At 43.3% G+C, this 14,262-nt stretch overlaps 1 protein-coding gene across 1 annotated transcript in view; it reads right to left on the bottom strand.

Moving 5' to 3' along the window:
- Positions 1 to 13,357, bottom strand: part of CHN2 (chimerin 2) — a 331,855-nt gene extending 318,498 nt beyond the window's left edge. The window contains exon 1 of the mRNA XM_065884486.1: positions 13,155 to 13,357. Within this exon, the coding sequence (XP_065740558.1) occupies positions 13,155 to 13,203 (49 nt within the window). The 5' untranslated portion in view covers positions 13,204 to 13,357. The remainder of the gene's footprint in view (positions 1 to 13,154) is intronic.
- Between the last annotated feature and the right edge of the window lie 905 nt (positions 13,358 to 14,262).

The following is a 14,262-nucleotide window of genomic DNA, read 5'->3' as shown; positions in this document are numbered from 1 at the left end:
GTGAGTTACCTTGCTGTGCTTTGTAACTTGCATGTCTATTACAGATATTCAGTTGTATATATTGATTATTACATCAAATTTGATTTATAAAAGAGCCACTCCTCTGGATTGGAAAGTATAAACAGTGATGTGCCTTTGGATGAGAGATTTATCCAGGCTCATTTAAAATGCTTATGGGAATATGGGATGCACAGTGAAGTCTCACACTGAGTGGAGAAATTCTAAACTGGTGGGATTACGCTTCAAGATTTTGAAAGGCTGTTGAAGAAGAGCAAAATAATATATTTAGAAGAGATTTTTCCAGTTATATTAGATGATCATGAACTCTGGATGATCAACTTATCACCCAGGAAAGAAATCTATGGAGCATCTATTAGAATGGGAACTTCATGAGATCAGAGACTTTTACGTTTTGCTCACAAATTTTCAAGTTTCTTTCACAAACATATTCCCATTTGATTCTCACAAACAGGTATTATTAGCCCATTTCATGGATGAGAAAATGGAAATTCAGAGGGGGCCAAGTTAACACAGCCGTTGGTGCTAGTGTTTGGGCCAGATCCCCTTCACAGCACGTGATACATGACACATCACCCTTGAAGTCCAGGGTTCAAATGAACCCACATTTATTTACAAAGCCAGGAATGGATGTTAAAAATAAGTTTCAGAGAATTACATTCAAAGCAATAAAAAGAAATACAAGTCCACTCTGAGGACAGAAAATGGATGGAACTCATTACTATAAGAAGAAGCACAAGCTAGAGCTACATATGCTCTCAGAAACATGTTTACATGAATTCCTGAATGACAGATTTACACTCAGTTATTTATGAAAAATAAGATATCTGCAGGGCATCTCTTCCCTGAAAGACTGCTGTGCATTTTTACAAAATACCCCTTAATGTTATTCCTGGGGTTAGAATATAGAACCAAATAAGTACGGTGGCAAGTATTATGTTCTTGTGACAAATTACATTGTCTAGTTCCAAATCATGTCTTCCGTTCATAATTCCCTAGGATTTGCTGTGGTTATGCTCCTAATCTGAACCTGATATTATTTCAAGAGAGTTGACAAAGCCACTGCCAATTGCTTTTTCCTCTGAGGAAGAAATCACATTTGCTTTAAAAAAAAAAAAAAGAAAAGAAAAAAAAGCACGTGGGTTAGTTTGGTCGCTTAAAACAAGCATAGGGCTCTCACAGGGACAAAGTTCAACCCTCAGGCACATCACATAAGAAGAAAACCCCTCTGTGCCCAGGTTACTGACAGTACCTTCAACCCTAGATATGGATCACGAGGGAGATAACCAGAGGACACCTGATTGAACTCACCAGACCCCCAGCGAGAACCTAACTGCTCACAGCACTTCCTGAAGGAGACATCATAATGCTCTCTTTGCACGTGCAAGTCAGCAAAATAGTATTATTTACCCAATAAACACGGTTTTACAGTCTCACTGTCTGCAGGGACAAACACTGTAAAACAAAATGGCTAACTTTTCTGTAATAAAATGAATTTGAATGAGCAACTGAAATCAATGTTAGGCAGCCAAATTATGTGTATTAATATCTACACATCATTAGCAAAATCCCAAGTGACTTTTTCATTACCGAAAGTAATGCTAGGCTTGACTTTTCACTTCCCTTGATATTAACACACATTTGGTGGGAAATAACTTTTGTTTGAAACCCAAGCCACTTTGGCTTTCTGTGTATACATATAAACACACACATATAGACATATACCATGCGTGTACATGCATGTATACACATATGCAAACTCATGGCAAGAAGCTTGAGGTCAAGAGAAAATGTGTTCCTTATTCTCTCAGCTTCTCTTTCCAACTTCATAGCATTAACGCACAGCAGGCTTTCTTTGGAAAGAGGGGTATACATACAACTCACAAGTAAATATGTAAAGTCTAGAACTATCGTGAAGCAAAAACCAAAAATAAACAAAGCACAAAACCTATATAAACGAGAATCTGATGAAACTCCCAGTTTGTCCCTCTCTATAGTATTTCATTTCAAAGTCACTGTACAGACCCAGAAAAATGAAGGACGTCTCTCAGTGTCTGAGACTAATCCAAAACAGGGACTGAAGAATCAGGGCTGAACTGGACCTGGGGGGTGGGTGGGAGGGAGGGTAAGTTTCTGGCTTGGAAAGTGGACAGGACGGCAACCATGAGAGCCACTGAGCCAAGCAGCAGGGATTCTGTGAGAAAGGCTAGAACATTCTCACTGGAGTTGTCCAGACCAGCGCTGTCTAATCCAAATATAATGTGAGCCACATATGTAATTTTAAATATTCTGGCAGCTACATTAAATATTTTTAAATAAGTTTCTTAAAATATGTTTTCTTTTAACCTAATATCCAAAAAATGTTATCATTTCAAAATATAATCAATATAACAAAGTTATTCATGAGACATTTTACATTCTTTTTGTTTTGTACGAAGTCTTCAATTCTGGTGTGTATTTTAGCTTGCAGCCCATCTCAGACTAGCCACATTTCAAGGGCTAAATTGCCCAGGTGGCTACCATATTGGACAGTGCAGGTCTAGGTCTTGAGAAGACCCTTACAGGTCAGTGTTGCAGCCCTCACACTCTAGTAGATGCTGCAGAAGATTTACCCCCAAAACCATGCTCCCTGCTTCCTGCTTACTTGCTGCCCCCAAAATTGATCTTTCTCAGGTTTATTCTCTGGAAACAAAATTATTTAAGAAAAAGCACTTTACATTGTTAGAGTGGCATTATGTGAAATAACTAAGAAGTGCTAGGTTTCCTTTCCTTGAAGAAGATAGTGCTCAGCCAGGACTGAGGGTAGTCCTCAGGGCAATGATGGGGCATGATGAAATCTAGGTACTGGGCCTCTGAAGAGAAAAGAACTATGTAAGGTTATCACCCAAGTGATTCTGTGATTCATACTGCCTGAAATTTGTGATCTGAGTCATATCAATAAAGAACAAGCATTCATGCCACAGGCTTCTGGCTAGTGTGGTTTCTGAGGCCACTGGCCTCAACATCCACCTCTTTCTTGACAGCTTCTTGACACTTGAAAGATACCCTCCACCTTTCCATTTTTTTGTTCCACTTGAAGATGGTAACAGAAGTTCAAGGAGGAGGGCAGCTTCCTTTTTGTAGGAACTGTCATGTTCCTGCATCTTATATGCATGCATCTCCCCCAAATTAAATGTGCTGAAAACTCCAAAAGCTAACTTTATTTTCCAAAAACCAGTGCATTTTCTTTGCCCTGTATGTGGGGCTTTTGCAGAAGCAAAATACTTCTAGGCAAATGGTTTGCTGATGGCCAAGTTGGCAGAAAATCTCTTTTAAATAGCATAGCTTAGATATGCCACTAGCAACCTCAGTCCACACATTCACAATTTCCCTATTTTATTTATAATTTTGGGGAAGAAATGCAGTTATAAGATCCAAACTTCTTCTGGATATGGCATTTTTTTCCTCTTGGAGGGTGAAGTTACAACTCACTGTGGGTTTATTTCAAAAAGAAATGGAGCTGCCATTAAGGAAACTACAGACCATTTTTTAAAAAGCTTGAATCAAACTTCAGGACTAGCAGTGTTTATCAACATTTTAATTACTCTCCCCAACATTATATTCTAGCTGTCATTCCACAGTTTGCCTCAAAGTTATGAAAAAATTACTTACGAAAAGCCAATTTGCAAAATTAGTAAAATCCAACCCAGGCAGCACAAGGAGCAAACACAAGAATGGGTGAACATTTTATCAAATTTTCTATCCTTAGCTAATTAATTTTACATTAGTAAAGTCCCTGTCTTAGAACTTCATACCCTGTCTACGAGTGTTGCCCAACAGAATCTTTTGCAGAATGGTGGCAATGTTCTAGTTCTGCGTGGCCTAATAGGGTAGCCACTAGCTACCACAGTAGTACCATGTGTACTACTGAGCCCTTGAAATGTGCCTACTACAACTGAGGAAACGAATGTTTTAAATTTAAATTTAAATAGCTACATGTGTCTAGTGGTTACCGTATTGGACAGCATAGCTATATATAGTTAGGGCAGACACCAGATCACTTAAGTCTCTGTCTCTGTTGACACAACAGCCTTGAGTTCTAAGGCCCATTTAACATACAAAGCGCTTTATGACTTCTTTGTTGAAAATATTAAATAATTAAATAGAACAGCCTGTATGAAGCCAGACAGAAAAAACATCTGCGAGAAGTTCTCTAAGGATGATAACTACTCTTTAGGATGAGCCAGGAAGGAGGATGGAGAATGATGTTCTGGAAACGTGGGTCCTAGACTACAGTTCAGCTCTAGCCCCACCATCAAATAGGTGAGCAGCACTGGGCAGTTCCTGGAGTTCTTTGGACCCTGATTCTCTTGCTTATACTATGCTGGAATCTTCTAAACAACCTCCAAGGTCCTTCTTTGGTCCAAACCTACAGTGAAAAGTCAGGTCAATCCAGGTCGGGAGAAAAAAACCAATTCTCAGGCAGAAATTGTTGCGTGTGTTCTGCCTGAACTGCTTCTGTAATTTCAGCTCCTTTATGCTTTCACTTAAGATATAAGCTAAGAAATAGACATCCTGCTGCCTGAGGATTCAGAATCTGGGAGTTTCATGAGATGATAACAGGATTTGATATGCTCACACAAAATAGAACGCTTTTGAAATGCCAGTGAAGAAAATCAACTGAATGCTAAGTAGTACTTTTCTATTTTTGCCTAATATTTTTCTTTCACTGAGAAAATGTTCAAACCTTTAGAAAAGCTGCAAGAATAGTACAATGGATACCTATATACCCTTCACCTTGCAAGACTATTCTCAAGTATAGATACTCACAAGTCCAATATCCTGGGTGTTCACTCTGAAGAGTAATGACGTGATAACACCTCCCAGTTCGTATTGCTGGTGAGAATAAGCTTTGGTCAGACTGAGGTGAGGGTCTGGCTAACTACTGAGGGCAACAAAGTAAAGCACAAGTATGTAACTATATTTTCTCTGTCAACCCTGAGCATGGATTTCAGCAGTAAACTCTAATGTCAGCAACTTTGTAAATAGATAGAAATGAACCAACCCCTTAAGCTTCAAGAGGGAAAAGCATGATCTTTGAAATTAGGAAGACTTTGCTCTAATCCTATCACCTCAAGTCCAAGCCCCATCCCTCTCTGAACCTATTTCTTTGTTTACAAAATGGGATATAATATCTACCTCAGAGAAATATTGTGAAAATTGTGTGAGATAATGTAAACAGAATGACACTTAGCAGCCATTCAGTAGTGTTACTTGCTTTTACAGTTTACTATGCATTTTCCCAAACAGTACTTCAGGAATGACAACCCCATGGGATAAATTCGTCAGATATCACTATTTCTGGTTTACAGCCAAGAGAACTGAGGCTCAGAGACATTAAGGGAAGGAGACAGGGAAAAGAGAACTGGCCTCTAATAAGCAGGCGTGCTGGCCAGGTCTGCAGAGGGGATGCTTCTATCACCTCTGTCGATGCTCATCTCAGCTCCAGAAACAGACTCTCACAACTGCAGTTTGCAGCGAGGCATTTAAGGCTCAGAGGGGCTAACTTCACCAAAGACCACATAGCTAGCTAGTTGGTTTGGTTAAGTATCTGGTTAAAGTGCCTATGTTAAGGGATTAGGAGCCTTGGTAAAGGGTTCAAGGGCCTTGGTTAATGGTTTAAGGGTCCTGGTTAAGGGCTTAAGGGCTCTGACAGACGATTTAAGGGCTTTGGTAAAAGATGTAGGTACCCTGGCTAAGGGTTTAAATATCCTGGTTAAAGGTTTAAATGTCCGGAATCTTCTGATTCCACATTTATGGCTCTTCCTACAACATCTAATGAAGACACATTTCAGAAGGTGGGATCTCTCCCCAGCTCAAGGAAGCAGACTGTTTCTCCAGATCTATTTGATTCTTTTTTTTTTTTTACATTGGAGTATAATTGCTTTACAATGTTGTGTTAGTTTCTGCTGTACAACGAAGTGAATCAGCTATATGTATACATATATCCCCTCCCTCTTGGACCTCCCTCCCACCCACCCCCCATCCCACCCCTCTAGGTCATCACAGAGCACAGAGCTGAGCTCCTTGTGCTATATAGCAGGTTCCCACTAGCTATCTACTTTACACATTGTAGTGTATATATGTCAATCCTAATCTCCCAATTCATCCCACCCTCCCCTTCCCCCGTGTCCACCCAACCATTCTCTACAACTGCGTCTCTATTCCTGCCCTGCAAATAGGTTATTCAGTACCATTTTTCTAAATTCCACATGTATGCATTAATATATGATATTGGTTTCTCTCTTTCTGACTTACTTCGCTCTGTACGACAGACTCCTTCCACATCTCTACAAATGACCCAATTTCGTTCCTTTTTATGAGTTAGTATTATTCCATTGTGTATGTGTGTGTGTGTGTGTGTATATATATATATATATATATATATATATATATATATACACCACATCTTCTTTATCCATTCATCTGTCGATGGACATTTAGGTTGCTTCCATGACCTGGTTATTGTAAATAGTGCTGCAATGAACATTGAGGTGCATGTGTCTTTTTGAATTATGGTTTTCTCTGGGTATATCCCAGTAGTGGGATTGTTGGGTCATATGGCAGTTCTATTTTTAGTTTTTTAAGGAACCTCCATATTGTTCTCCATAGTGGCTGTATTAATTCAGATCTATCTGATTATGCCAGGCAAGTGGCATCTCGCCTCTCTCCTCGACGAAATGCTCTCCTCCACAGGCCCACCAAAGGCATGGGGTGATTGGCGGCCTGCACAGTGAGTGGGCGATATCTCAATTCCAGGAATCTGATCAATGTCCCCTCTGACCTGAGGTGATGATGACATTTTAAATAAGGTTATTAATTGAACACCTTTCTTAGAGAATGTCTATGGGAACTCAGACACTGGATGATTGAAAATAACACTTTAAACTGTGGAGGTGATACTGTGAATGGACTGAAGTTGGGTGACTTTGACAGGCCAAACTGCTGAAGCAAGGCCATGCTGTCATTAGGCCATACTGTAAAGACTATATTAGAAGATTGGTCCCCACGAAGGTGTTCAATTAGTAATAAATGAGGGAAGAAGCAGGTTATTTGCACAAGCAGCGGTGGATGGCTCTCCCCCAGTGCACACATGCCATCTTCAGCCTCAGAGCCCAGTGGACAGCCACACGGGTCCCCTGGCAGAGCAGACTGCATGTAGGTTCAGCACATTCCAACTGGGCTTTCCTCTAGCCATGGAAACTTTACATAAACCTCTGCTTTCGTTTGTAACTTTGAGACACATGAGTGTGTTCTGTCACACCCACCAGCCTGCACCAGAGATGGAGGCGTCCATCTTGACGCTCTGACCAGAATCCACGTGAGAACAGTAGCTGCCTTTCCCACTGAGCAAGTGGAAGGAGAAGCAGCAAGGTGCTTGGAGGACTGGGAAACTATTAACAGTAAAGTAGACCAAAGGCAGGGTTTCTGAAAACATCTCTAAATGTGACCAACGTAATAACTGATGAGAAAACCAAAAGGGAGAAAGAAAGAGAGAGAGAGAGAGAGAGAGGCAAGCCAGCCATTCATTTTGAAAATTCAATGACATATTTTAGGAGCCATGAAATGTGAATACATTCATAAAAGATAAATCATGGGTGAATGATAGCTGGGTGCTATTAATCTTATGTCTATCACTCAGTTCCTTTCTCTTTCTTTGTATCTAACTATCTTGGCAGGAATCTTAACCTTCTGGCAGAAAACGCTTTCCCAAACCATACCAAGATGACACTGCTCATGTATAGGTTTTCCAATCCTAATGTCCGGTTATTTTCACCATTGTGTGAAAACAGGAGACCCTGCAGAGCAGCAGAAGGCCCTCAGCAGGACTGACACTCGGGCCAACCCCAGGAGGCAGTGCAAAGAACACATTGTTCAGTTAAACCCCACAGAGACTGGCCTCAGAAAATACCTGGGGTTTGCATCCCCCAAAAGTTGAACAAATGTCAAGGTCATTCAAAACTCTTCATAGGGTTAGTGGAAGTGGGGGGGGGGCATCTGGAGTTTTAACAAAAGTACACAAATCAGTGGGCCTTTGTCAAACACTGCAAACAAGCTGTCATGCTTAAGAAGAGCCTCCTTTTCTCTCAGATTTTATATCACTGGGTTCATCTCAGGTACCACAAAGTACAGTGAAAATCTAATAAGTTAAAATAAGCTGTGGAAAGGTCACCAGAAAAACAGCAAAAAACAACATTCAACTGAGTGAATGATTTCTCTCAGGGGATTGACTTTTAGATTGTGAGTTTAAAAAATATTTGCGATGTTTTTGAAATTGCAATTTTTTGGTGCACACGATTTCAAATAAAGGTGATCAAATCTTCCTGCCGTTGCAGGTGACTGAAATTAAACTGCCAGCAGTTATCACTAAAACAAAGGTAAAGATACTTTGCTTACACATAACTGAATATTTCTGAAGTCTAAAGGACTAGAAGACTTCTCAGTGCAAATGTCTGTTTCAACAAAGATACCCTGTTTTGTAGTATTGGATCCATGGAGTTTCTAATTACACGTATATAAGTCTTGGCAGCATTACTGTAGTTCAATTTTGCCTTCTGCATCTAGGAATGTGAAAGATTTGTATATGCCGCTGGTTGTGACTCGCCAATAACAAGTAATGAAAATTCCTATTTATCATTTCTAGGATCAACACCAGTTTGGCAGCAGAAAATGGCATTACTTACCTGGCACACAATTACTGTTGTATAGAATCTGGAAAAATAAATCCCTCAATCCATTCAGGAATGTTCTTTTCCCAATTAAGGTTTCAATGACTCTGCACATAACACTGATTTTTACCTTTTTCTATTTGCATTTTAATTTCAAAAGTCCCTGTCGATTTCATTTCTATAATACAGGGTGTTTATGTTTTCAAAATCTTAACAACTTCTCATCCCGGGAGTCCCTTTATTATTTAATATTTTACTTTGTTCAGTTACTGGAAAACATCTCATAGCTTCTTTATCTATTACTTTACTTGAGTTGATATTTTTCGTTACTTTGTGAAATTACCCATTTGGTGATCACATGACTAATATGCAAAAAGTTCTTATTTCAATTATAAAAGCAAATCTAATTCATGATTATTAAGAAAAGTACTTTGCAAGTCAACCACTGTTTATTTCAGAATATAATCAAGTACCACAGGCTAGATTAAAAACTTAAGGATAGGGATTTTTTTCCCCCCGATTTAAAATAAAACAGGTAATCAAACCTCCCTGCCAACCTAGGTGACTGTGAAATCTAATCACCAGCAGTTATCATTAAAACAAAGGCAAAGCAATTTTTTTTTTTTTTTTTTTTTTTTTTTTTGTGGTATGCGGGCTTCTCACTGTTGTGGCCTCTCCCGTTGGGGAGCACACGCTCCGGACACACAGGCTCAGCGGCCATGGCTCATGGGCCCAGCCACTCCACGGCATGTGGGATCCTCCCGGACCGGGGCACAAACCCGTGTCCCCTGCATCGGCAGGTGGACTGTCAACCACTGCGCCACCAGGAAAGCCCCAAAGCAATTTCTTTTACACATAATTGAATATTTCAGAAACACATTTCTAAAGAGTTCTCAGAAAATGTATTTAAAAATTAATTTTAACCTGATTATTTCATCTGTTGTGACTCAGCTGGTAATGTAGAATAAATGAGATGCTTGGGTAATGTGGTCCAACAACAGCAGGTAAGAACATATTCTCAGGAAAATCAGATAATTTTGAGTTTAATGTGAGTAAATTATTAGATTTTTACTCTTCACACAAATCCATCCAAACCTAAACCTCCCAGAAATAGAGGCTATCCCTCTAAGAGAGGTTTAAGCCATGGTATTCTATTCAAGTTCACCTCTCCACATCCTGGACACTACAGAATCAACCGTTCCTTTCTCAGTGCTCAATTGCCCAAGTATGTGCTAAGGTATTGGAGAGCTGTGCCATTAAACCCATTGCTGCCTGAGCAGAAAGAAAGCGTCCTGTATCACCAAAGGTGAGTGATCTGGTAGCTCTGTGCGTGAGGCTGCTGATGGGCCTATAAGCACAACTGTCCAGAGAAGAGGAACCACCAAGAAAACAGGTCAATAGCCCTAAGAAAGGAGTTGAAAATCAGGCAATGAACTTCCCTATCTCCAGACCTTTGCCTAAGATCTTACCTCTTCCTGAAATGCCTCTCCCGCGCTCTGCTTTTTGAAAACATTCCACTCATCCTTCAAGGCTCAACTCATATGTCACCCCTACTGACCCCTCACAACTGAGGTCATCACTCTCTTCCCTGCACTCTCCTCCCCATAATTTATTTTATCAAAATGGAAAACAGATTGCTATTTGCTTGTCCATCTCTGCTGCTGGATGGAGAGGGAAAGGATCTTGATGCATTTTTCTATTCCATACACTTGGGAGTATGCCTGAAACCTAAAAGAAACTTAATAAATGCTTGTTTAATGAAGCTCAAACCTCAAGACCAAACTTAACATGCAATGTAAGAGGCAGATTTGATGTGTGTTGGACTTATTTCTGTACCTAAAGTCTGAGTCAGTGAGAGCTTTCTTTTTCATTCCTCCAAGGAACAAACTTTATTCACACCAAGCACTTATTAAGTGCCACACCCTGTGCTAAACGTACACGTTATCTCACTTAATCCCCATGACATTCTTATGAAATAGTTTCTGTTATTAGCATCAGTCTCATTTATCGATGAGGAAATTGACGCTTGGAGAAGTTAAATAACTTACCCCAAGTTACCCACTGCTGGAGCCAAACTCAAGGACAATAATCCCAGAACTTCAGAACTTGAAGGAATCCTTTAAATTATCTTCCTCACTTAACCTCCTTGAATCTGATGCTTATAACTTACTGCCTGGCACATAGTAGGCCCTCCAAAACGGTGATTAATAGATTGACGGAGTGTCCTAATTTTTCAGACTCTGGCCTTGGCCTGAGAGAACCCAGCTGCCGCCACAAACAGGCTCTATTCTTTCCTACCCAACACCTCCCACAGGTGTGAATTGCTTGTGTCACCTGAATTATTCATGATCCACACGATGGTGAGCTTAAAAAGAGAATTCTGGATCTCAAATTTTTCAAGACAAAGTGCCTGATTAATTGGTGAATTAGCCAATATAAGCTCATGGCCCATGGTCGAGTCATACCAAAAAATATACCTCTGCCCACTTTTTGAACTTAAGCTTTCGCATAATTCTCAAGTTTCCATTAGGATTTAAAACAGTGGTAACTAAAGCAGAAAAAAGAACCATCACAAGCATCTCTATTCTATCTACAAAGCAATTAACATCATCTAAAGCTTATACTGTGCTGCTTCAAACCCATGTATTCTTCCTAAGGCTGAGTTAGGTTTTTCAATAACATTCCTTAAGCTTAAGGAGATCTTTCATCAAGATCTGAAAATTCAGATGCCACAGCACCTGTAATTTATACCTTCAGTAAATCATGTGATAACACTGCCTTATTGTCCTTTATCCTTTCTTCTTTCCCTTCGTCACCTCTCCCCCACCAGTTCATTTTCTTGTGGGCCATTTTCGGAGAGGGATAACCGTATGCTAATCATAAGCTAACATCACTGTGTTTTAAATTCAATGTTAGTCAACCAAAATGAACTGAAAAGCAGCAGCAGTGGTTTGGGGGTACTAAAAATAAGCTGTAGCATTTGCTGAGTTCTCAGAATTAAAACCACAGGCGGTCAACTTGTTGCTGCTCTTAATAAGATATGACTGTTCTGCCCCATTGGTTGCTACTACCAGAAACTTCAACTACATCGTACACATAACACTGTGCCTTTCATTAGTTGGCAGTGATCAAGAAAGGAAGTGCTATTTCCCTGGAACTAAAAACCTGCCAAAAAAGATAATAAATGGCTTTCAAGTGATCACCTTGTTCCACGTCACAACTGCACCTTAGTCAAATCACCTTGCATTTATGATTTAATTAGTCACACATCTAGAGATATGGTTCCTTAATGCTTGGCTTGCTGTCCAGTGCCTCCAACAAAGTGTTTCTTCTTGTGAGTTTAATTTTTGGGTAAATGATTTAAAACACACACACAATAGGAATTAATACAATATTGATATATTAAGCCTTTCCATTAGGACTTCAAGACCTTCTTGACCCATGAATACTGTACACTACACTAAATGTCTTATCAGCTAACACTTTAGGGTTTGTCATTAAAGTTTTCAATGACTAGCGAAGTAGAAGAATTCTACCTCATGCATCATCCTGATTAGAAACCTGTCATACTCAGAATCCAGTGGGTCTGCTTCTATTGATTCCTACTCCTTCAGATTCATTAGCAATTTGTTCTCTTCAATTAGACCCGCTGTTCAACGTAGAAAAGCTGAAAGAAGCCCCTCCTTCCTCGGCCGCACTTGGAAAAAAAAAATATGTATGCCTGGAAAGTAAAATCACAGAACATATTCCAAGAGGCCACAGAGGAAAATCACACACACACACACACACACACACACACACACACACACACACACTTGCACACTTGCAAACGGGCAAATTGTCAGAGGCTGGCTCGACCTCGCGTCCCCTAACTCGCTTCGATCAGAACCAGAAAGAGAATTACCTCTATCTCAAACCCATACCCCAAGCGTGGGTCTCCACGGAGCTAATTTCCGAAACAAACAAAGAAAATCAAGTCTGCGAGAAGCGAGGGTTTGCTCCCCACTGCCTTGAATTTGGACATCCCGCGGAGCGGGCACCCCATAGCCAGCGGGTCGGGGCGCCCAGCGTCACCCTAACCTTCCCCGCCCCGCCAGCCCGGGTTCCAGCAGCGCCAGAAAGTGCGAGCCCGCCCCTACCCGGTTCGCTTCTCGCCTGCTGCTCCCCAAATCTCCAGAACCCCCGCGTCTGCACACTAAGAGCGCCCCGCTCCCCCACCTCTGCGCTGTCAGACGCCAGGCGCGGAGGTGCTATGGGCACCGAGGGTGCTGGCCAGCCAAACAAGTGTCACACCGGCCGCCTGCCCTCACCCCGGGAAAGCGGGCAAGACGGCCGCCACAGGTAGGCTCTCTCCATCCCAGAGTGCGGGGCGAGGGCAGCGGGCGACAGACCCCGCGGGGCAATCGCGCCCGACGGGCTGAAACTCACCGGAGGACACCGAGGAGCCGGACAGGCTGGAGTTGCTGGACGCTGCCATCTCCGCGCGCCCCGCGCGACGCTGCTCGCTCAGCCGCGGTGCGGACGCCGCTGCCGCTGTCCTGGCCCGGCAGCTCGCAGCCTCCGCGGCCCCCAGCCCATGGCAAAGTCCTGGGGACGCGCAGAAAGCACCAGCCTCCGGACTCTGCCTGCACTTCCTGCTCCGCCAGATGACGCGCTGCTGCCGCCGCTATTTATTTGTGGTTTCCGTCACTCTCGGCGCCTTCGCACGCTTTTCTGCGAGTGTCGAGGGTAGGTGGGAGCGGAGGGAGGCCGAGGGGCGGCCGGAGCAGACGAATCGTGCCTCCAGCTGAGCCCCAGCTGTGGTGCGCGCTCCCCAGCGCGCGGCTGGGACCAGGGCGCCCGGGCGGCCCCGAGACGCCCCGCCGGCTCCCCGCACCCTCCCCCCGGCTCCCGCCTCCCCGGCGGCACTTCAAGCTGCCCGGGCAAAGGCGGCGGGAGACAGACAGACAGAGCGACCTCCCCCTTCTCCCTCCTCCCCAACTCCGCTCGCGCGCACACAAAGGAAGGAGAGGAGACGCGGGAGCTCGGGGGCTGGTTCAGCTGCCGCGGGCTTGACAGCTTCTGCGACGGGGGCTGGAGGGGGAGGCTGTGGGCTGCAGGGCGGGGCGACACTGGCCCGGGGAGCCGGACCCCGAGGTGCCGGGGAAGCCGCTGGGGGGCGCGGGGCGAGCATGGCTGCGGTGCGCAGCGCGGCTCCAAAGGTTTGAGGGCGACCGGGTGTGGGGCGTGGGGGAAGGTGGCGGGACTCTTGACGCCCGGCCGGACCAGGGAGCAGCGAGACAGCCGGGGTGCGATCCAGAGGGCGAAGGCGGGGTCACTAAGGACACGATGCTAGGCGTAAGGGCGCCTGGGATGCCAGAGCGGCTATGGTGAGCGCTCCTTGCACTCCCCTCCAAATTGTCCTTTGTCGCTCTGGAGCTGAGGATTCCTGCCCTGCAAGAAGGTGCGTTTCCTAAAATACCCTCAAAACACCCGGCAAGCCAATCCGGCTGCTCGTAAGTACCCCAGCCATGGACAGTGCCCGACGGGTCCACTG

This window comes from Phocoena phocoena, chromosome 9 (genome assembly GCF_963924675.1).
Source record: "Phocoena phocoena chromosome 9, mPhoPho1.1, whole genome shotgun sequence".
NCBI lineage: Eukaryota > Metazoa > Chordata > Mammalia > Artiodactyla > Phocoenidae > Phocoena > Phocoena phocoena.
Note: the sequence above shows the minus strand (reverse complement) of the source record. Positions and strands in the feature narration are given on the sequence as shown.